Source organism: Molothrus aeneus (assembly GCF_037042795.1).
Source record: "Molothrus aeneus isolate 106 chromosome Z unlocalized genomic scaffold, BPBGC_Maene_1.0 scaffold_55, whole genome shotgun sequence".
Taxonomy (NCBI): domain Eukaryota; kingdom Metazoa; phylum Chordata; class Aves; order Passeriformes; family Icteridae; genus Molothrus; species Molothrus aeneus.
The window spans coordinates 724,893-751,065 of record NW_027098762.1 but is presented as its reverse complement, the minus strand read 5'-3'; the positions used below and the strand labels follow the sequence as shown (position 1 = coordinate 751,065).

The window sequence follows — 26,173 nt, the reverse complement described above, 5'->3', positions numbered from 1 at the left end:
TTAAACCCCCTTTAAAATCCATTAAAACCCCACCCAAACCCCACCCAAACCCCACCAAAACCCCACACAAACCCCACAAAACCCCTATAAAAACCCCATAAAACCGCATTAAAAACCCCCTATAAAAACCCCATAAAACCCCTATAAAAACCCCATCAAACCCCTTTAAACCCCTATAACCCCATTAAACCCCATAAAAACCCCATTAAAACCCCTATAAAAACCCCATAAAACCCTTAAAAACCCCACCCAAACCCCACCCAAACCCCCCCCAAACCCCACACAAACCCCACAAAACCCCTATAAAAACCCCATAAAAACCCCATTAAAACCCCATAAAACCCCATTAAAACCCTATAAAAACCCCATAATCCCCTATAAAAACCCTATAAAACCCCCATAAAACCCATTAAAACCCCTATAAAAACCCCATAAAACCCATTAAAACCCCTATAAAACCCCCATAAAACCCTTTAAACCCCTATAAAACCCCATTAAAACCCTATAAAAACCCCATAATCCCCCATAAAACTCCATTAAAACCCCATAAAACCCTTTAAACCCTTATAAAATCCATTAAAACCCCATTAAGACACCATTAAAACCCTATAGAAACCCCATAATCCCCTATAAAAACCCCATAAAACCCCATTAAAACCCCATCAAACCCATTAAAACCTCTATAAAAACCCCATAAAACCCTTTAAACCCCTATAAACCCCATTAAACCCCACAAAACCCCATAAAAACCCCATTCAAACCCTATAAAACCCTATAAAAACCCCATAAAACCCTATAAAAACCCCATAAAACCCCTATAAGAACCCCATAAACCCCCCACACAAACCCCACAAAACCCCATTCAAACCCTATAAAACCCTATAAAAACCCCATTAAAACCCCATAAAACCCCTATAAGAACCCCATAAAACCCATTAAACCCCATACAAACCCCACAAAACCCCATACAAACCCCATACAAACCCCATACAAACCCCATACAAACCCCATTAAGACACCATTAAAACCCTATAGAAACCCCATAATCCCCTGTAAAAACCCCATAAAACCCCATAAAAACCCCAATGAAAACCCCATTAAAACCCTATAAAACCCTATAAAAACCCCATAAAACCCCATAAAAACCCCATAAAAACCCCTATAAAACCCCTATAAAAACCCATTAACACCCCTATAAAAACCCCTTAAAAACCCCCATTAAAACCCTATAAAAATCCTATAAAAACCCCATTAAAACCCCTATAAAAACCCCTATAAACCCCCATAATCCCCTATAAAAACCCTATAAAACGCTATAAAACCCATTAAAACCCCTCTAAAAACCCCATAAAACCCTTTAAACCCCTATAAACCCCATTAAACCCCATACAAACCCCATTAAAACCCCATAAAGCCCTATAAAAACCCCATAAAACCCATTAAAACCCCTATAAGAACCCCATAAAACCCTTTAAACCCCTATAAAATCCATTAAAACCCCATTAAGACACCATTAAAACCCTATAAAAACCCCATAATCCCCTATAAAAACCCCATAAAACCCATTAAAAGCCCTATAAGAACCCCATAAAACCCTTTAAACCCCTATAAAATCCATTAAAACCCCATAAAAACCCCACCCAAACCCCACAAACCCCCCACAAACCCCACCCAAACCCCACCGAAACCCCACCGAAACCCCACAAACCCCACAAAAACCCCATTAAAACCCCATAAAACCCCATTAAAACCCCATTAAAGCCCTATAAAAACCCCATTAAAACCCTATAAAAACCCATTAAAACCCTATAAAACCCCCATCAAACCCATTAAAACCCCTATAAACCCCACAAAACCCCATACAAACCCCATACAAACCCCATACAAACCCCATACAAACCCTATAAAACCCTATAAAAACCCCATAAAACCCCTATAAGAACCCCATAAAACCCTTTAAACCCCTATAAAATCCATTAAAACCCCATAAAAACCCCACAAAACCCCATACAAACCCCATAAAAACCCCATTAAAACCCCATAATCCCCTATAAAAACCCCATAAAACCCCTATAAGAACCCCATCAAACCCTTTAAACCCCTATAAACCCCATTAAACCCCATTCAAACCCCATTCAAACCCTATAAAAACCCCATAAAACCCATTAAAACCCCTATAAGAACCCCATAAAACCCTTTAAACCCCATTAAACCCCATACAAACCCCATTCAAACCCCATAAAACCCTATAAAAACCCCATAAAACCCCTATAAGAACCCCATCAAACCCTTTAAACCCCTATAAACCCCACAAAACCCCATACAAACCCCATACAAACCCCATACAAACCCCATACAAACCCCATTAAAACCCATTAAAACCCCTATAAGAACCCCATACAAACCCCATTCAAACCCCATTAAGACACCATTAAAACCCTATAGAAACCCCATAATCCCCTGTAAAAACCCCACAAAACCCCATACAAACCCCACAAAACCCCATACAAACCCCATTCAAACCCCATTCAAAGCCCACCCATGGCCCGCACTCACGGAGGACGGCAGCCCCGGGGGCACCTTGCGCACTTTCTTTGTCTGAACTTCTGGAAGGAACGGACACGGGCGATCAGGAACCGCCGGGGCGCGTCTGGGGGCTGTTATAGGGTTTCTATAGGGCTTCTATAGGGTTGGGGCTTTTTGATGGGGTTTTATAGGGTTGGCGGGGTTTTAATGGGGTTTGATGGGGTTTGATAGGGTTTCTATAGGGCTGGCGGGATTTTAATGGGGTTTTATAGGATTTTGATGGGGTTTGATAGGGTTTCTATAGGGTTTCTATAGGGTTTCTATAGGGCTGGCGGGGTTTTAATGGGGTTTTATAGGGTTGGGGGGATTTTTATGGGGTTGGATGGGGTTGGATGGGGTTTCTATAGGGCTTCTATAGGGCTGGCGGGGTTTTAATGGGGTTGGATGGGGTTTCTATAGGATTTCTATAGGGCTGGCGGGATTTTAATGGGGTTCTATAGGATTTTGATGGGGTTGGACGGGGTTTGATGGGGTTTCTATAGGATTTCTATAGGGTTGGTGGGATTTTAATGGGGTTTTATAGGATTTTGATGGGGTTGGACGGGGTTGGACAGGGTTGGATGGGGCTTTTATAGGATTTCTATAGGATTTCTATAGGGCTGGCAGGATTTTAATGGGGTTTTATAGGATTTTGATGGGGTTGGATGGGGTTTGATGGGGTTTCTATAGGGCTTCTATAGGGTTTCTATAGGGCTTCTATAGGGCTTCTATAGGGCTTCTATAGGGCTGGCGGGGTTTTAATGGGGTTGGATGGGGTTTCTATAGGGTTTCTATAGGGCTGGCGGGATTTTAATGGGGTTGGATGGGGTTTCTATAGGGTTTCTATAGGGCTGGCGGGATTTTAATGGGGTTTTATAGGATTTTGATGGGGTTGGATGGGGTTTGATGGGGTTTCTATAGGGCTTCTATAGGGTTTCTATAGGGCTGGCGGGGTTTGGATGGGGTTCTATAGGATTTGGATGGGGTTGGATGGGGTTGGATAGGATTTCTATAGGGCTGGCGGGATTTTGATGGGGTTCTATAGGATTTTGATGGGGTTTGATGGGGTTTTGGGGGATTTTTATGGGGTTTTGATGGGGTTTTATGGGGTTTTGATGGGATTTTATGGGATTTTAATGGGGTTTTAATGGGATTTTTATGGGGTTTTGATGGGGTTTGATGGGGGTTTGATGGGGTTTGATGGGGGTTTGATGGGGTTTTAATGGGATTTTATGGGGTTTTAATGGGGTTTTATGGGGCTTTGATGGGGTTTTATGGGATTTTAATGGGGTTTTAATGGGATTTTTATGGGATTTTAATGGGGTTTTAATAGGATTTTTATGGGGTTTTAATGGGGTTTTATGGGGGTTTGATGGGGTTTTATGGGATTTTAATGGGGTTTTAATGGGATTTTTATGGGATTTTAATGGGGTTTTAAGGGGATTCTTTCGGGGGGGTTTGGGGATTTTTATAGGATTTTAATGGGGTTTTTATAGGGTTGGGGGGATTTTGATGGGGTTTTATAGGGTTGGTGGGATTTTAATGGGGTTCTATAGGATTTTGATGGGTTTGGATGGGGTTTGATGGGGTTTTTATAGGATTTCTATAGGGTTGGTGGGATTTTAATGGGGTTTTGTAGGATTTTAATGGGGTTTTATGGGGTTGGATGGGGTTTTAAAGGGATTCTTTGGAGGGTTTTGGGGATTTTTATAGGATTTTAATGGGGTTTCTGGGGACTTTTTTGGGATTTCTTTTGGGATTCTTGGGGGGATTTTTATAGGATTTTTTGGGGATTTTAATAGGATTGAAATGGAATTATAAAAGGTTTTTGGGGGGGGATTTTTGTGGGATTTTTGGGGAGATTTTTTTGGGATTTTGGGGGGGATTTTTATGGCATTTTTGGGGAATTTTTGGGAGGATTTTTTGGGGATGTTTTTGGGGGTGGGGTGGGATTTTGGGATTTGGGGTTTTGGGATTTGAGGATTTTTTGGGGATTTTTTTATAGGATTTCTGGGATTTTTATGGGATTTCGGGGATTTTTATGGGATTTCTGGGATTTTTATAGGATTTCCGGGATTTCTGGGATTTCTGGATGGGATTTTTGGGGTTTTTGGGGTCACTCACCCATGGAGGAGCCGTGCAGGGGTCTCCGGCGGGCGCTGCCCCCGTACTGGTAGAACTGGGATCCCGGCTTGCTGGGGGACAGCGCCCCGGGCGTGGCCAGATCCAGCTCCCCTCCCAGCAGGCTCTGCTGTGGGCAACCGCATTTAATCCTAATCCCGGTCCTGATCCTTATCCCGATCCTAATCCCGATCCTGACCCCAATCCTGACCCCAATCCTGACCCCAATCCATGGCCAGATCCAGCTCCCCTCCCAGCAGGCTCTGCTGTGGGCAACCGCATTTAATCCTAATCCTAATCCTGATCCTAATCCCGGTCCTAATCCCGATCCTAATCCCGATCCTGATCCCGATCCTAATCCCGATCCTAATCCTGATCCTGATCCCGATCCTGATCCCAATCCTGACCCCAATCCCATCCCGATCCTGACCCCAATTCTGATCCCAATCCTGACCCCAATCCTGACCCCAATCCGTGGCCAGATCCAGCTCCCCTCCCAGCAGGCTCTGCTGTGGGCAATCGCATTTAATCCTAATCCTGATCCTAATCCTGATCCCGGTCCTAATCCCGATCCTAATCCTGATCCTGATCCTAACCCCAATCCTGATCCCAATCCCAATCCTGAGCCCAATCCTGAGCCCAATCCCAACCCTATCCCAATTCTATCCCAGTCCTAATCTTGATCCCAATTCTGATTCCAATCCTGACCCTAATCCTGACCCCAATCCCAATCCTGACCCCAATCCCAATCCTGGTCCAACCCCAACCCCAATCTCGACCCCAATCCCATCCCAAATCCTGATCCCAATCCTGACCCTAATCCCAATGCCCAAACTCTGATCCCAATCCCAATCCTGACCCCAATCCCAATCCCGACCCCAACCCCAATCCCAATCCTGACCCCAATCCCAGTCCCGATCCAATCCCATCCCAATCCTGATCCCAATCCCATCGCAATCCCAATCCCAACCCTGATCCCAACCCCAACCCCAACCCCAATCCCAATCCCATCCCGATCCCGATCCTGACCCCAATCCTGATTCCAATCCCATCCCAATCCTGACCCCAATTCTGATCCCAATCCTGACCCCAATCCTGACCCCAACCCCAACCCCAATCCCAATCCCATCCCGATCCCGATCCTGACCCCAATCCTGATTCCAATCCCATCCCAATCCTGACCCCAATTCTGATCCCAATCCTGACCCCAATCCTGACCCCAACCCCAACCCCAATCCCAATCCCATCCCGATCCCGATCCTGACCCCAATCCTGATTCCAATCCCATCCCAATCCTGACCCCAATTCTGATCCCAATCCTGACCCCAATCCTGACCCCAACCCCAACCCCAATCCCAATCCCATCCCGATCCCGATCCTGACCCCAATCCTGATTCCAATCCCATCCCAATCCTGACCCCAATCCTGATCCCAATCCTGACCCCAATCCTGACCCCAACCCCAACCCCAATCCCAATCCCATCCCGATCCCGATCCTGACCCCAATCCTGATTCCAATCCCATCCCAATCCTGACCCCAATTCTGATCCCAATCCTGACCCCAATCCTGACCCCAACCCCAACCCCAATCCCAATCCCAATCCCGACCCCAATGCCCAAACTCTGATCCCCCAAACTTGGATTCTCCACTTTGGAATCCTCCAAACTCAGATCCCCAAACTCCAATCCCAAAACCCCCCAAACCCCAAAAACTCCAATCCCAAATCCCCAAAACTCAAACCCCAAAAACCCCAAAACCCCAAAACCCCAAAACTCCAAAACTCCAATCCCAAAACCCCAAAAACCCCAAAACACCAATCCCAAAACCCCAAAACTCAAATCCCCCAAATCCGAACACCAGATTTCAAATGCCCCCCAAAAAACCCCAAAAAACCCCAAAAACCCCAAAAACCCCAAAAAAACCCCAAAAAACCCCAAAAAACCCCAATTAGTGGGAAATGGTTTTGCCCTTAATCGAAATTCTGATCAGCGAGCGCTCAGAACAGACTGCCATTCATATGCAAATGAGCGCATATGCAAATGAGCTCTTAAACAGGCTAATTAGGGTCGGGGTTTAACCCATTCGGCACCGGGGGAAAAAGCGCACGGAAAAAATCCCAAATATTTCCCTAAAAAACCCCAAAAGTTATCCAAAAAAATCCCAAAAAATCCCCAAAAATTAAAAAAAAACTTCCCAAATTTTCTTCCCAAAATTGTCCCAAAAAATCCCCAAAAGAGCCCCAAAAAATCCCAAAATTTCGCCCAAAAATTCTCCAAAATTCTCACAAAAAATCCCCCCAAAATCCCTCAAAACTCCCCAAAAACTCCAAAAAAATTCCCCAAAAAATCCCAAATTTTTTCCCAAAATTTCCCCAAAATTCTCCCAAAAAATCCCCAAAAATATCCCCCAAAATTAAAAAAAAATCCAAAAAAATCCCCGAAAAATCCCCAAAAATAAAAAAAAATCCCCCAAAAATTCCCAAAAAATTCCCCAAAAAATCTCCCAAAAATCCCCTAAAAATTCCCAAAAAATCCCTAAACTTCAAATCCTGAAATCCCAAATTTTGGGGATTTTTGGGAATTTTTTGGGATTTTTGGGGGAATTTTTTGGGGATTTTTTGGGGATTTTTGGGGGAATTTTTGGGGGTTTTTTTGGGATTTTTTGGGGGGTTTTGAGGTTTTTGGATTTGGAGTTTTGGGATTTTGGATTTGGGGTTTGGGGATTTTTCGGAGAAATTTTTGGGAATTTTTGGGATTTTTGGGGAAATTTTTTTAGGATTTTTTCGGGGGATTTTTTGAGATTTCTTTGGAATTTTTGGGGGAATTTTTTGGGGATTTTTGGGGAAATTTTTTGGGGATTTTTTGGGATTTTTAGGGGAATTTTGGGGGGATTTTTTTTTATTTTTAGGGGAATTTTTGGGGGATATTTGGAGATTTTTAGGGGAATTTTGGGGATTTTTGGGGGGGGTTTGGGAATTTGGGAATTTCGGATTTTTTGGAGATTTTTGGGGGAATTTTTAGGGATTTTTGGGGATTTTTGGGGATTTTTTTGTGGAATTTTTTTTTTTTTTTTGGTTTGGGGGAATTTTTTAAAATTTTTTTGGAATTTTTAGTGGGATTTTTTTGGGATTTTGGGTTTTTTTTTTGGCATTCTTTAAAATATTTTGGGGGGGATTTTTTGGGGGATTTTTTTAGGATTTTTTGTGGATTTTTTTTGAGATTTTTTGGGGGTTTTTGGGGTTCTCTTGCGGGGATGTTGGGGGGATTTTTTTAGAATTTTGGGGAATTTTTTTGAGGATTTTTTGGAATTTTTGGTGGGATTTTTTGGGATTTTTTTTTTTTAATTTTGGGGGGATTTTTTGAGGAAATTTTGGCTTTTTTAGGGATTTTTTGGGGGATATTTTTTGGGATTTTTTGGGGATTTTTTGAGGTTTTTTCCCCTCACCTGGTGGCAGCCCTGGAGGTTGGAATCTCGAGCATATGAGGAGTAGGAACCTCGTTCTGTTTTACCTGAAAAACAGAAAAAAAACCATAAATCAATGGAAAAAAAATCCCCATTCATAAAGGAAATATTAAATAAGAAATAAAATATCATCTAGGCACAATAAATAAATCGATAGCATTAATAAATATTTAATATTTAGCATATATTATAACATAAAGAAATATATACTAAAAATATAATAAATGGAATTGGAATCATTGGAAATAATTCCCAATAAAAATTGGAAATTATTAGAAATAAATGAGATTTTTTAAATTGGGAATTCACAGCTCCCAAGGCCTGGAAAATCAATTAATAAATAAAATTGATAAATAAATAAAATTTATAAATAAATAAATAAATAAATAATTAAATTTATTTTAATAAATTAATAACTATATAAATAGTAAATAAAAATATATTATTAAAATATGAATAAATAATTTACACGAAAAAATTCTACTTTAAATAATTAAATACTTAAAAACAAATAAAAATTTAAATAAATAAATAATTAAAATAATAAAAATAATTTTAAAATAATATAAAATAAATTAAAAAACAATAAAAGTATTAAAAATAATTTAAAATGGGAAATAAATGAGATTTTAATCGGGAATTTTTCGTCGCCCAAGGCCTGGGAAAAAGGGGGAATTTTTGGGATGGAAGAAAAATTGGGAGGAAATAGAAATAAATAAATAATTAAAGTAAGTAATTAATTAATTAATTTAAAAGAAATTATCTAATAAAATATTATTTTCCTTTCCTTTCCTATCCTTTCATTATGAATTTATTGTGCTCGATTGGTGTGGACTGGGTTTGATTGGACTGGGATGGATTGGATTAGACTGGGATGGATTGGATTGGACTGGGATGGATTGGATTGGATTGGGATGGACTGGGATGGATTGGATTGGACTGGGATGGATTGGATTGGACTGGGATGGATTGGATTGGACTGGGATGGATTGGATTGGATTGGATTGGATTGGGATGGATTGGATTGGACTGGACTGGGATGGATTGGATTGGATTGGATTGGACTGGGATGGATTGGATTGGATTGGATTGGATTGGATTGGATTGGATTGGACTGGGATGGATTGGATTGGATTGGATTGGATTGGATTGGATTGGATTGGATTGGATTGGATTGGATTGGATTGGGATGGATTGGATTGGATTGGATTGGATTGGATTGGATTGGACTGGGATGGATTGGACTGGGATGGATTGGATTGGATTGGATTGGATTGGATTGGATTGGATTGGACTGGGATGGATTGGATTGGATTGGATTGGATTGGATTGGATTGGATTGGATTGGATTGGATTGGATTGGATTGGGATGGATTGGATTGGATTGGATTGGATTGGATTGGATTGGATTGGATTGGATTGGATTGGATTGGATTGGATTGGACTGGGATGGATTGGACTGGGATGGATTGGATTGGATTGGATTGGATTGGGATGGATTGGATTGGACTGGGATGGATTGGACTGGGATGGATTGGATTGGATTGGACTGGGATGGATTGGATTGGATTGGATTGGACTGGATTGGATTGGACTGGGATGGATTGGATTGGACTGGGATAGATTGGATTGGATTGGATTGGATTGGATTGGATTGGATTGGGATGGATTGGATTGGACTGGGATGGATTGGATTGGACTGGGATGGATTGGATTGGATTGGATTGGATTGGATTGGATTGGATTGGATTGGACTGGGATGGATTGGATTGGATTGGATTGGATTGGATTGGATTGGATTGGATTGGATTGGGATGGATTGGACTGGGATGGATTGGATTGGATTGGATTGGATTGGATTGGATCGGACTGGATTGGGATGGATTGGGATGGATTGGATTGGATTGGGATGGATTGGATTGGACTGGGATGGATTGGACTGGGATGGATTGGATTGGACTGGGATGGATTGGATTGGACTGGGTTTGATTGGACTGGGATGGATTGGATTGGATTGGATTGGATTGGGATGGATTGGATTGGATTGGATTGGACTGGGATGGATTGGATTGGATTGGATTGGACTGGACTGGGATGGACTGGGATGGATTGGATTGGACTGGGATGGATTGGATTGGACTGGGATGGATTGGACTGGGATGGATTGGATTGGACTGGGTTTGATTGGACTGGGATGGATTGGACTGGGATGGATTGGACTGGGATGGATTGGATTGGACTGGGTTTGATTGGACTGGGATGGATTGGATTGGACTGGATTGGACTGGGATGGATTGGATTGGATTGGATTGGATTGGGATGGATTGGATTGGATTGGACTGGATTGGATTGGATTGGATTGGACTGGGATGGATTGGATTGGGATGGATTGGATTGGATTGGACTGGGTTTGATTGGATTGGGATGGATTGGATTGGACTGGATTGGACTGGGATGGATTGGATTGGATTGGATTGGATTGGATTGGACTGGGATGGATTGGGATGGATTGGATTGGATTGGATTGGACTGGGATGGATTGGATTGGATTGGATTGGATTGGATTGGATTGGATTGGATTGGATTGGATTGGATTGGACTGGGATGGATTGGGATGGATTGGATTGGATTGGATTGGATTGGATTGGACTGGGATGGATTGGATTGGATTGGATTGGATTGGATTGGATTGGATTGGATTGGATTGGATTGGATTGGATTGGACTGGATTGGACTGGGATGGATTGGATTGGATTGGATTGGATTGGATTGGACTGGGATGGATTGGGATGGATTGGATTGGACTGGGATGGATTGGATTGGACTGGGATGGATTGGACTGGGATGGATTGGATTGGACTGGGATGGATTGGATTGGATTGGATTGGATTGGGCTGGGATGGATTGGATTGGATTGGATTGGATTGGATTGGATTGGATTGGATTGGACTGGGATGGATTGGATTGGATTGGATTGGACTGGGATGGATTGGATTGGATTGCGATGGATTGCATTGGACTGGGTTTGATTGGACCGGGATGGATTGGATTGGGCTGGGTTCGATTGCACTGGGTTTGATTGGACTGGACTGGACGGGATTTCTTACATTTCCTATTTATTTTTTATATTTATTTTACTTTATTTTGCTCTTTTCTATTATTTTATTTCATTCTTTTCTTATTATATTTAATTTCACTCTTTTATTTGAGTCCATTCTATTTTATTATATAAAAAACCAAAAAGCCAGAATAATTTTTATATATTTACATTTTTAAATCTATTTAAATATATATTTAATTATTTCTATACTCAAGATATAATTTGGCTTCGGGATTTTTGGGGCATTTCTGGGGCAATTTAGGTCCTTTTTTTCCCAAGAAATCCTCATTTTTTTCCCAAATAAATCTCTTTTTTTTACCCATAAATCTCCTATTTTTACCCAAAAATTCCTCATTTTTTACCCAAAAAAATCCTCATTTTTCCCCCAAAAAAATCTCCTTTTCTTCCCCCCAAAATCTACTTTTTTTTCCCTTAAAAATCCTCATTTTTTCCCAATAAATCTCCTTTTTTCCCCAAAAAACCTCCTTTTTTTCCCTTAAAAAATCTCCTTTTTTCACCCAAAAAATCCCCATTTTTATTCCCAAAAAATCTCCTTTTTTCCCCAAAAAAAATCTCCTTTTTTTCCCAAAAAATCTCCTTTTTTCCCCAAAAATCTCCTTCTTTGGGGGGATTTTTTGGGGATTTTTGGGGGGAATTTTGGGGGAATTTTTGAGGATTTTTTGGGGGATTTTTTGAGGGATTTCTTTTATTTTTGGGGGATTTTTTGGGGGGATTTTTTTTGAGATTTTTTGGGGAATTTTTGGGGATTTTTTGGGGATTTTTGGGGGGGATTTTTTGAGGGATTTCTTTTATTTTGGGGGATTTTTTTAGGATTTTTTGAGGATTTTTGGGGATTTTTTTTTTATTTTTTTGGGGATTTTTGGGGTTATTTCTTTTATTTTTAGGGTAATTTTGGGGGATTTTTTGAGGATTTTTGGGGAATTTTTTGGCATTTTTGGGGGGATTTTTGGGGATTTTTTTTGGGATTTTTTGGGAATTTTGGGGAATTTTCTGCTGATTTTTTAAAATTTTTTGGGGGATTTTTTGGGGGGATTTTTTCCCCAAATAAATCTCTTTTTTTTCCCCCAAAAAATCGATTTTTGGTGGGGATTTTGGGGGATTTTTTGGGGAATTTTTGGGGAATTTTTTTCCCAAAAAATCTCCATTTTCACCGTCAAAAAATCTTCATTTTTGGGGATTTTTGGGGGATTTTTTAGGATTTTTTGGGGGGATTTTTTAGGAATTTTTCAAATTTCTTTTTTGGGCTCAGCAGATTATTTATTATCTTCTATTTATATTCATTGATTATTAGTTATTACTTATATAATTTCTATTATTTATTATTTATTATTTATTATTCCAAGGCTGGATCACCTGGATCCGATTATTATTTTTATATTTATTTATTATTTATTTTTATTTTTATTGATTAATTAGATTTATTGTTTATTATTATTTATAAAATATTATTTATTAATTATTATTAAATATTATCAGCCTGGATCCGATTATTATTGATTATTGATTATTGATTATTGATTATTGATTAATTATATTTATTATTTATTAACTTTTAGTTTTTATTTATTTATTTATTTTTATTATTTTCTTTATTAATTTTATTTATTGTTTATTGTTTATTATAAATTAATTATTATTAAATATTATCAGGCTGGATCAGCTGGATCCGATTATTATTTAATATTTATTTATTATTTATTATTTTATTTTTATTTTTTAAATTTTTATTGATTAATTAGATTGATTATTTATTGTTTATTATTTATTAATTATAATTAAATATTATCAGCCTGGATCCCCTGGATCCGATTATTATTTATTATTTATTATTTATTATTTATTATTTATTATTTATTATTTATTATTTATTATTATTTACTATTTCTCATTATTTATTTATCATTTCTCATTTCTCATTTATTATTTCTCTTAATTAATTATATTTATTGCTCATTGTTTATTATTTATAAATTATTATTAAATATTATCAGGCTGGATCAGCTGGATCCGATTATTAATAATTATTTATTACTTATTACTTATTATTTATTATTTATTATTTATTATTATATTTATTATTTATTAACTTTTAATTTTTAGTTATTTATTTTTACTATTTTATTTATTAATTTTATTTATTCTTTATTGTTTATTATAAATTAATTATTATTAAATATTATCAGGCTGGATCAACTGGATCCGATAATTAATAATTATTAATTATTAATTATTAATTATTAATTATTAATTGTTTATTATTTATCTTTATTGTTTATTATTGCTTATTAATTATTATTAAATCTTATCAAGCTGGATCCGATCATTATTAATATCCATATTTAAATGAATAAATAAAAAATTAATATTTAAATGAACGAATTAATTTTAATTAATTAATTAATTAATTGAAAAAAATAAATAAAGGACTTAAAATTAAATTCTCCTATTATTAACTAATGGCCCCCAATACTAATAATAATAATAATAATAATAATAATAATAATAATAATAATAATAATAATAATAATAATAATAATAATAATATCCAGGTTATATTCCTCCATATCAATATTTTTAACTAATATTATTAATTAATATTATTCATTAATCCACATTTAAATCAATCAATCATGAAATATTTTAATAGAGATACCTTTCAATAAAATAAATACATTGATAAATAAATAATTCTATCTTTAAATAAATAAATAAATTTCAAGAAATGAATACATTTCCATCAATTATTCCTATTAATTATTAATGGCCGCCCCCGGATTCCATTCCTAACCCTATTTCGAATCTATTCCTCATTAATTAATTATTAATCAAGGTTATTAATTCGAATTTTAATGAGCATTGCTGTGATTCCTTGGCATTATTCAGGAGATTATTAATTGGATTATTAATGATTCCATCTCTGGGTCCCTGAACCCCTCAATTTCTGGATTAAAATTTCCCAAAAAATCCCCCAAAAAATCCCTAAAAATTCCAAAAAAAATCCCCCAAAAATCCCTAAAAATTCCCAAAAAATCCCTAAAAATTCCCAAAATATTCCCCAAAAAATTCTCAGAAATTCCCAAAAAATTCCCCAAAAATTCCCAAAAAAATTCCAAAAAAATCCCTCAAAATCCCACAAAAATCCCCCAAAATTCCGCCAAAATTCCCTAAAAAATCCCCAAAAATTCCCCAAAAATTCCCCAAAAATTCCCCCAAATTCCCAAATTTCGGGGCTGGGATCCCAGAATTCCCAACTTTCCGTTTGCATTTATTATTTCTCTTTATTATTTATTAGTACATTTATTAAATAGATCTCTATTTTATTAGTAATTAACATTTATTAATTATTGATTTAAATTTATTATTAATAATTGCATTTATTAATGATTATTATTTCTATTTATTATTTATGGGTAAATTCATTAAATAAATGTCTAGTTAATATTAATATTTATTACTTATTACTTATTAATTTCTATTTAGTATTAATAATTGCATTTATTAATGATTATTATTTCTATTAATTATTTATTAGTACATTTATTAAATAGATTTCTACTTTTATTAATATTTATTATTTATTACTTATTGATTTAAATTTATTATTAACAATTGCATTTATTAATTATTATTATTCCTATTTATTATATTTATTACGTATTGATTTATATTTATTATTTATTTTTCATTTATTAATATTTATTATTAATATTCATTATCAATAATTATATTTATTACTGATATTTCTATTTATTGTCTCTAATTACATTTATTATTAATATTTATTTTTTATTACTGATATTTCTTAGTTATTATATATTTATTAGATATATTGTTATTTATTATTTCTATTTGTATCTATTAATTCTATTGATATTTATTATTTGGAATTTTATTTATTAATTGTATTGATATTTATTAATTGGAATTGTATTTATTATTTCTATTTATTAATTATTATTTAGAGTTATTGATTGGTTTGAATTGATTATTTATATTTCCATTAATTAATATTTCTATTTATTTCTAATTAATTAATTATTTCTATTTTTTGTTTCCATTTATTAATTCTAATAATAATCATTATAATTTTATTTATTTTTCATTAAATATTAATATTTATTATTGTGAATTATATTGATAATTCTATTTATTCTTTATTATTTGTAGTAATTATTATTTATTATTTCTAATCTATTATTTATCTAGATTAATTATTTATTATTGATATTTATTTATTTATTTTATTTTTTATTTATGTTTGTATTTATTAATAAAATATTAATATTTTATTAATATTTATTTTTATATATTGTATATATTTATTAATTTCTATTAATTTATTAATTCTGTTTATATTCATTATTTATAATTTTATTTCTTAATTTTCATTTCTATTTATTATTTATAGATATATGAATAACTCTATTGATTATTCATTCTTTCTATTAATTGTGTATTAGTTAATATTTATTATTTATTTCTTTTAATTCTTTATTATTTATGTTTATTGATTGCTTATATTTATTATTTATAATTCTATTTATTAATGATATTTATTGTTTATTATTCATATTGATTGATAGATTCAATCTTTATTATTATTATTATTATTATTATTATTATTATTATTATTATTATTATTATTATTATTATTATTATTATTATTATTATTAACACTAATTATTTATGATTCTATTTATTAATGGTATTTATATTTATTATTCATATTGATTGATTGATTCAATATAATAATAATAATAATAATAATAATAATAATAATAATAATAATAATAATAATAATAATAATAATAATAATAATTTTATTTATTATTTACACTAATTATTTATAATTCTGTTTATTAATGATATTTATATTTATTATTCATATTGATTGATTCAATCTATATTTATCATTATTATTTATTATTATCGATTATTATTTATTATTATTTATTATTATATTTATTGTTTATATTTGTATTCATTACTTACACTATTTTATGAGTCTATTAATTGTTTTTATTATTATTTATATTTATTGGTTTATGTTTATTATTAATATTTGTATTTATTATTTACACTTCTTTATGACTCTATTTATTAATTATATTTATTAATTATTATTCATATTGATAGATTGATTTCTATTTATTATTTATATTTCTATTTATTATTTACACTTATTATTTATAATTCTATTTATTAATGATATTTATATTTGTTATTCATATTGATTGATTTCTATTTATTATTTATATTTGTGTTTATTATTAACGATTCTATTTATTAATAATATTTATTAATTATTATTCATATTTATTGATTGATTTTTATTATTTTTATTTGTATTTATTACTTGCAGTTATTATTTCTGATTCTATTTATTAATGATATATATTAATCATTATTCATTTTGATTGATTTCTATTTATTATTTATATTTGTATTTATTATTACCGATTCTATTTATTAATTCTATTTATTAATTTTTATTCATATTTATTGATTGATTTTTATTTATTAATAATATTTGGGTTTATTATTTCCACTAATTTATGATATCATTTATTAATTAGATTGATATTTATTATTCATATTTATTGATTGATTTATAATAATTATTTATATTTGTATTTATTATTTACACTTATTTATTACTCCATTAATTATCTTTATTAATTAGTACTCATATGGATTGATTCCTATTTATTAGTTATACTTGTATTTATTATTTGCGCTTATTATTTATGATTCTATTTATTAATTAATTATTAATTATCAATTATTAATTATTAATTAATGATTATTAATTAATTATTAATTCCTGATTATTATTATTATCATTAATTCTTTGTCTTTATTTCTATTTCTTCATTCCCTGTCCCCAATCCCAATTTTGGACCCATTTTCAATTCCCAAGGTTCTGAAAAGCCCCAAATTGCCCCAAATTGCCCCAAATTGCCCCAAATTGCCCCAACCTTGGGAGCCATCTGGGGCACCCTGGGAGCTGCGGCCACCGCTGGGGACACCTGGGGGGGAGGGGACACCGGGGGCACCGACGGCACCAGGGAGGGCAGCAATGGCACCAATGGCACCAGGGAGGGCACCAATGGCACCAGGGATGGCACCAGGGATGGCACCAATGGCACCAGGGATGGCACCAATGGCACCAGGGATGGCAGCAATGGCATCAAAGCCACCAGGGATGGCACCAATGACACCAATGGCACCAGGGATGGCGCCAGGGATGGCACCAGGGATGGCAGCAATGGCGCCAGGGAGGGCACCAATGGCACCAGGGATGGCACCAGGGATGGCACCAGGGATGGCACCAGGGATGGCACCAATGGTACCAGGGATGGCAGCAATGACACCAAAGCCACCAGGGATGGCACCAGGGATGGCACCAATGGTACCAGGGATGGCACCAGGGATGGCACCAATGGCATCAAAGCACCAGAGATGGCACCAGGGATGGCAGCAATGGCACCAGGGATGGCAGCAATGGCACCAGAGCCACCAGAGATGGCACCAATGGCACCAGGGATGGCAGCAATGGCACCAATGACATTCCCAGAGATGGCACCAATGGCACCAGGGATGGCACCAATGGCCATTCCCAAAGCCACCAGGGATGGCACCAATGGCGCCAGGGATGGCACCAGGGATGGCACCAATGGCATTTCCAGGGATGGCACCAGAGCCACCAGAGATGGCACCAATGGCACCAGAGATGGCACCAGGGATGGCACCAATGGCACCAGGGATGGCACCAATGGCACCAGGGATGGCACCAATGGCGTTCCCAAAGCCACCAGAGATGGCACCAATGACATTCACAGAGATGGCACCAAAGATACCAGACATGGCACCAATGACATTCCCAGGGACGGCACCAATGGCACCAATGGCACCAGAGATGGCAGCAATGGCCATTCCCAGAGATGGCACCAAAGGCATCACCAGAGATGGCACCAATGGAACCAATGGCACCAAGGATGGCAGCAATGGCATTTCCAGAGATGGCACCAAAGCCATCAGGGGTGGCACCAAAGGCGTTCCCAGAGCCACCAGAGATGGCGCCAATGGCACCAGAGATGGCACCAACGGCATTTCCAGAGTCACCAGAGATGGCACCAAAGCACCGGCGATGGCACCAATGGCATTCCCAGAGATGGCACCAATGGTGTTCCCAAAGCCACCGGGGATGGCACCAATGGCCGCTCCCAGAGATGGCACCAATGGCATTCCCAGAGCCACCAGAGATGGCACCAATGGCACCAAAGACAGCACCAATGGCATTTCCAGAGTGGCACCAATGGCACCAGGGATGGCACCAATGGCATTAACAGAGATGGCACCAAAGCCACCAGAGATGGCATCAGAGCCATTCCCAGAGCCACCAGAGATGGCAGCAATGGCACCAGAGATGGCACCAATGGCACCAGGGATGGCACCAATGGCACCAGGGATGGCAGCAATGGCACCAAAGACGGCGCCAATGGCATTCACAGAGATGGCACCAATGACATTCCCAGAGCCACCAGGGATGGCACCAAAGCACCAGAGATGGCAGCAGAGCCACCAGGGATGGCAGCAATGGCATTGCCAGAGCCACCAGGGATGGCCCCAATGGCACCAGAGATGGCGCCAATGACATTCCCAGAGATGGCACCAAAGCCACCAAGGATGGCACCAATGGCCATTCCCAAAGCCACCAGAGATGGCACCAATGGTGTTCCCAGAGCCACCAGGGATGGCACCAGAGCCACCAGAGATGGCATCAGAGCCATTTCCAAAGCCACCAGAGATGGCGCCAATGACATTCCCAGAGATGGCACCAATGGCACCAGGGATGGCGCCAATGGCATTCCCAGGGATGGCACCAAAGATACCAGAGATGGCACCAGAGCCACCAAAGACGGCACCAATGGCATCCCCAGAGCCACCAGAGATGGCACCAATGGCATCCCCAGAGCCACCAGAGATGGCACCAATGGCGTTCCCAAAGCCACGAGAGATGGCGCCAATGGCATTCACAGAGATGGCACCAATGGCACCAGAGCCACCAAAGACGGCACCAATGGCATCCCCAGAGCCACCAGAGATGGCACCAATGGCATCCCCAGAGCCACCAGAGATGGCACCAATGGCGTTCCCAAAGCCACGAGAGATGGCGCCAATGGCATTCACAGAGATGGCACCAATGGCACCAGAGCCACCAAAGACGGCGCCAATGGCATCCCCAGAGCCACCAGAGATGGCACCAATGGCATCCCCAGAGCCACCAGAGATGGCACCAAAGCCATTCCCAGGGATGGCACCAAAGCCACCAGACATGGCACCAGAGCCACCAAAGATGGTGCCAACGGTGTTCCCAGAGCCACCAGGGATGGCACCAATGGCATCCCCAGAGATGGCACCAATGGCATCCCCAGGGATGGCACCAATGACACCAGCGATGGCACCAATGGCATCCCCAGAGATGGCAGCAATGGCATTCCCAGGGATGGCACCAATGACACCAGCGATGGCACCAATGGCATTCCCAGAGATGGCACCAATGACACCAGTGATGGGACCAATGACATTCCCAGAGATGGCACCAATGACACCAGTGATGGCACCAATGGCATCCCCAGAGATGGCAGCAATGGCATTCCCAGGGATGGCACCAATGACACCAGCGATGGCACCAATGGCATTCCCAGAGATGGCACCAATGACACCAGTGATGGGACCAATGACATTCCCAGAGATGGCACCAATGACACCAGTGATGGGACCAATGACATTCCCAGAGATGGCACCAATGACACCAGTGATGGGACCAATGGCATTCCCAGGGATGGCACCAATGACACCAGTGATGGGACCAATGGCATTCCCAGGGATGGCACCAATGACACCAGTGATGGGACCAATGGCATCCCCAGAGATGGCACCAATGGCATTCCCAGGGATGGCACCAATGACCATTCCCAGGGATGGCACCAATGGCACCAGTGATGGGACCAATGGCATTCCCAGGGATGGCACCAAAGGCACCAGAGATGGAACCAATGGCACCAGTGATGGCACCAATGACATTCCCAGGGATGGCACCAAAGGCACCAGAGATGGCATCAGAGCCATTCCCAGAGCCACCAGAGATGGCACCAATGACACCAGTGATGGGACCAATGACCATTCCCAGAGATGGCACCAATGGCATCCCCAGAGATGGCACCAATGGCACCAGTGATGGCACCAATGGCATCCCCAGAGATGGCACCAATGGCACCAGTGATGGCACCAATGACATTCCCAGGGATGGCACCAATGGCACCAGTGATGGCACCAATGACATTCCCAGGGATGGCACCAAAGGCACCAGAGATGGCATCAGAGCCATTCCCAGAGCCACCAGAGATGGCACCAATGACCATTCCCAAATCCCCAAAAAATCCCCAAAAAATCCCCCCAAAAATGCCCAAAAAATCCCCCCAAAAATGCCCAGAAAATCCCAAAATATCTCCAAAAAATCCCCCAAAAATCCACCCCAAAAATGCCCCAAAAATCCCCAAAAAATCCCAGAAAAATCCCCACAAAAATCCCCAAAAAATCCCAGAAAAATCCCCACAAAAATCCCCCAAAAATCCCAAAAAATCCCCACAAAATCCCAAAAAATTTTTAAAAAATCCCCAGAAAATCCCAAAATATCTCAAAAAAAAATCCCCCCAAAATCCCAGAAAATCCCAAAATATCTCAAAAAAATCCCCCCAAAATCCCAGAAAATCCCAAAATATTTCAAAAAAAATCCCCCCAAAATCCCAGAAAATCCCCAAAAAATCCCCAAAAAATGCCCAAAAATCCCAGAAAATTCCCCAAAAAAATCCCAGAAAATCCCCCCAAAATTCCCAAAAAATCCCAGAAAATCCCCTCAAAAATTCCCCCAAAAATCCCCAAAAAATCCCAAAAATTTTTTGGGGATTTTTTTGGGATTTTCTGGGATATATTGCAATTTTGGGGGGATTTTTTGGGGATTTTTTGGGAATTTTTGGGGGGATTTTTTGGGGATTTTTTGGGGATTTTTGGGGATTTGTTCAGGATTTTTGTGGGGATTTTGGGAGAATTTTTTTGGATTTTTTTTTATTTTTCTGGGATTTTTTCGGATTTTTTTTTCCTGGGATTTTTTGGGGGATTTTTTGGGGATTTTTTGGGGGAATTTTTGGGGGATTTTTGGGGGAATTTTGGGGGCATTTTATTGGATTCTTTTTTTTAATTTGGGGCGGATTTTTCTGGGATTTTTTGGGGATTTTGGGGGGGATTTTTGGGGATTTTTGGGGATTTTTTTGAGATATTTGAGGATTTTTGGGGGATTTTTGGGGGGGAATATTTGGGATTTTTTAGGGAATTTTTGGGGATTTTGCTGGGAATTTTTAAAGATTTTTTTTTAATTTTTCGGGTTTTTTTGGGGGGGTTGGATTTTTGGGGTGATTTTCTTTTTTTTTTATTTTGGGGGTTTTTTTTCCTTTTTTGCCTCTTTCTTTTGTTTTTTTTTTTATTTTTGGGGGGTTTTTTTAGATTTTTTTGAGGTTTTTGGATTTTTGGGGTTTTTTGGCTTTTTTGGCCTTTTTTTCATTTTCCCCCTTTTTTGGTTTTTTTGGTTTTTTAGATTTTTTCGGTTTTGTCTTTTTGGGGAGTTTTTTCTTTTTTCCCTTTTTTTAATTTTTTGGGGGTTTTTTTAGATTTTTTTGGTTTTTGGATTTTTTGGGCGTTTTTTCCTTTTTTCCCTTTTTTTATTTTTTTGGGGTTTTTTTTTATTTTTTGGGGGTTTTTTAAAATGGTTTTGGTTTTTGGGTTTTTTGGGGTTTTTTTGTCTTTTTTTGTGCATTTTTTTCCTTTTTTCCCTATTTTTCTTCTTTTTTATGGGGTTTTTTTTGGAGTTTTTCGGGTCGATTTTTTCAGGGTGAAAAGTTCGATTTTCCCCCATTTTTCCCCATTTTCCCGGCTCTTTTTTGGGTCAATTTTTCCCCATTTTTCCCCATTTTCCCGTCTGTTTTTTGGGTCGATTTTTCCCCATTTCCCCCATTTTCCCTTCTGTTTTTCGGGTCGGTTTTTTGGGGTGAAAATGTCGATTTTCCCCATTTTTTGCCCATTTTGCCGGCTGTTTTTTGGGTCGATTTTCCCCCATTTTTTGCCATTTTCCCGGCTGTTTTTTGGGTTGATTTTCCCCATTTTTCCCCATTTTCCTTGCTGGTTTTGGGTCGATTTTTCCCCATTTTTGCCATTTTCCTGGCCATTTTTGGGTTGATTTTTTCAGGATGAAAATGTCAATTTCCCCCATTTTTTGCCATTTTCCCAGCTGGTTTTGGGTTGATTTTTCCCCATTTTTTCCCATTTTCCTGGCTGTTTTTCAGGTTGGGTTTTTTGGGTGAAAATGTCGATTTTTCCCCATTATTTTCCCATTTTCCCGTCTCTTTTTTGGGTCGTTTTTTCCCCATTTTTCCCCATTTTCCCGGCTGTTTTTCGGGTCGTTTTTTTGGGTGAAAATGTCGATTTTTCCCCATTTTCCCAGCTGGTTTTGGGTCGATTTTTCCCATTTTCCCCCATTTTCCCAGCTGGTTTTTGGCTCGATTTTCCCCATTTTTTGCCATTTTCCCTTCTGTTTTTCGGGTTGCTTTTTTGGGTGAAAATGTCGATTTTCCCCATTTTTGGCCATTTTCCCGTCTCTTTTTTGGGTTGGTTTTTTTGGGTGAAAATGTCGATTTTTCCCCATTATTTTCCCATTTTCCCGGCTGTTTTTTGGCTCGATTTTCCCCATTTTCCCTTCTGGTTTTCGGGTCGATTTTTCCCCATTATTTTCCCATTTTCCCGGCTGTTTTTTGGCTCGATTTTCCCCATTTTCCCCCATTTTCCCAGCTGGTTTTGGGTCGATTTTTCCCCATTATTTTCCCATTTTCCCGGCTGTTTTTCGGCTCTATTTTCCCCATTTTTCCCCATTTTCCCGGCTGTTTTTCGGGTCGTTTTTTGGGGTGAAAATGTCGATTTTTCCCCATTTTTCCCCATTTTCCCAGCTGGTTTAGGGTCGATTTTTCCCATTTTCCCCCATTTTCCCAGCTCTTTTTCGGCTCTATTTTCCCCATTTTCCCCCATTTTCCCTTCTGGTTTTCGGGTCGGTTTTTTGGGGTGAAAATGTCGATTTTTCCCCATTATTTTCCCATTTTCCCGGCTGGTTTTTGGCTCTATTTTCCCCATTTTCCCCATTTTCCCTTCTGGTTTTCGGGTCGTTTTTTTGGGGTGAAAACGTCGATTTTCCCCCACGTTTTGGGATTTTCCGGCTGCTTTTCCGGGCGGTGCTGAGGACCGCAAGGAGTTAACGCCTCCCTCCCCTCCATTTGCATCTGGTGCTTTTCGTGCGTGTTTATTTTGTTTTTCTCTTCCCCTGCAAAAGTTGGCAGAGGCTCCCATTTTCCATCACGCGAGCATTTGGGAATTGTGAGCGGAATGAAACCGATCCAATCTCCTGCCTGCGACATGAATTTTCATTAATTACAACCTTGTCAGCAAAAGCATTATCAAAGCTGAATATGAAAATGCTAATGAGCGCTCATTTGCATATTTTGCTTTGTTGGAATGTCATTAATTATTACATTTTATGATGATGAATGCAGCTGTCGAAGCTCTCCGATGCATAATTAGCCAGCAGAATGCCAGCAGCCCATCAGCAAATTTGGGCGAAAAAAGCCAAAAAAGCCCAAAAACCGCAAAGATTCCCCCAAATTTCCCCGCGCTCGCCGCCCAATCCCCTGAAAGTTTTCCCATCAATTTCTCCCTGCTTCATCTCCCATTATCTGGGAATTTTGAATTTCCTTTTCTTTTTTTTATTTTTTCTTGGAAATCGTTATTCCAGCTTAATTAATGCCACGCTTAATTATAACACCATGATGTCAGCGGTTTTAATTAAGTATTGGCTCGGGTACAAGAAAACTCCTCGCTGCAGTAAAAGTCGCTTTCGGTGCCTCCCAAAGTGCCGGGGAAGTGGGGAAAATTCGTGCGTTCGGCGATCGGAATTTGGGAAATATTCGAAAAATAGGAGACGTGTTTATGTATATATATTATATATTATATATTATATATTATATATTATATATTATATATTATATATTATATATTATATATTATATATCATATATTATATATTATATATCATATATTTCTGTCCTGGATTTGTAAAAATAGATGTGTTCATATATGTGCTATAGATGGATCAGGTTGTAGATCAGCAAAAATATATATTATATATATATTATGGGTTTATATATTATATATTTAATATTATAGATTTGCAAAAATTTATATATTATATATATTATGTGTTTATATATATGCCATAGATGGATTATATTGTATGTCTGCAAAAATATATTATATATATATAATGGGTTTATATATTATGTATTTAATATTTAGATTTGCAAAAATGTATATATGTTTATATATATTCTATATATGTATTAGATTGTATATTTGTCAAAATATATTATATATAATGTGTTTATATATTATATATATGATAATATAGATTTGCAATATATATATATTATGTGTTTTTATATATTCTATATATGGATTATATTGTATATTTGTCACAATATATTATATATAATGTGTTTATATATTATATATATAATAATATAGATTTGCAAAAATGTATATATTATGTGATTATATATATTATATATTTGCATTATATTGTATATTTGTAAAAAGATATATTATGCATCTTATGTGTTCATATATAATATATAATATATATAATATATTATGTGTTTATATGTTATATATTTAATATTTTAGATTAGCAAAAAGTTATATATTATGTGTTTATAGATGCTATATATGTATTGTATTGCATATTTGTCAAAATACATTATATATAATGTGTTTATATGTTATATATATTATATTATATATTTGCAAAAATGTTATATAATGTGTTTATATATTATATATATAATATGATATATGTTCACAAAAATATATAAATTATAAATATTATGTGTTTATATGTTATATATATATATATTATATTATATATTTGCAAAAATGTAAATATATTATGTGTTTATATGTTATAAATATAATATTAGCTATATTGGCAAAAATATAGAAATAATAAATTTAATGTGCTTATATGTTATATATATATAAAATATTATATATTGGCAAAAATATATTTATTATCTGTTTATATATATCTATATATGTATTATATTGTACATTTGCAGAAATATCTATTATATATTGTGTCCATATATTATATATATTATATATATTTGCAAAAAATTTATTTTTATATATATATAATGTGTTTATATGTTTTATATATATTACGTGTATTTATATATTATATATGTATTATATTCTGTATTTGCAAAAATATGTTATATATAATGTGTTTACATATTATATATAATATTATATATTTGCAAAAATATATATATTATATAATGTTTTATATGTTATATATATATTATATTATATATTTGCAAAAAATGTATATATATTATATATATATATATATATATATATATATATATATATATATATATATATATATATATATATATATATATATATATATATATATATATATATATATTATATTATATATTTGCAAAAAGCCAGGCCTATGTATTATAATATATATATAATATATATATAATATATACAAATATATTGTAATATTTGTGCTTGGGTTTTTGCAAATATTCAAATGAATCTTCTATGTGTTGTGTTAGAAAGTGATGCTGGATTAATTCTATCAAATATTTTATATTTCTATCTAAAATATAGAAATATAAATAAATATATAATAGATATATATATATAATATATATATATGATCATATATATGC

General features: G+C 36.4%; 1 protein-coding gene across 1 annotated transcript in view; it reads right to left on the bottom strand.

Moving 5' to 3' along the window:
- TCF4 (transcription factor 4) overlaps positions 1-26,173 on the bottom strand; it is a gene marked incomplete at its 3' end in the record, with an annotated part of 94,285 nt that overhangs the window by 11,541 nt on the left and 56,571 nt on the right. Inside the window, exons 5-7 of the mRNA XM_066569915.1 lie at positions 8,132-8,196; positions 4,690-4,816; positions 2,557-2,606 (exon numbers count right to left, since the gene is read on the bottom strand). Of these exons, the coding sequence (XP_066426012.1) occupies positions 2,557-2,606; positions 4,690-4,816; positions 8,132-8,196 (242 nt within the window). The remainder of the gene's footprint in view (positions 1-2,556; positions 2,607-4,689; positions 4,817-8,131; positions 8,197-26,173) is intronic.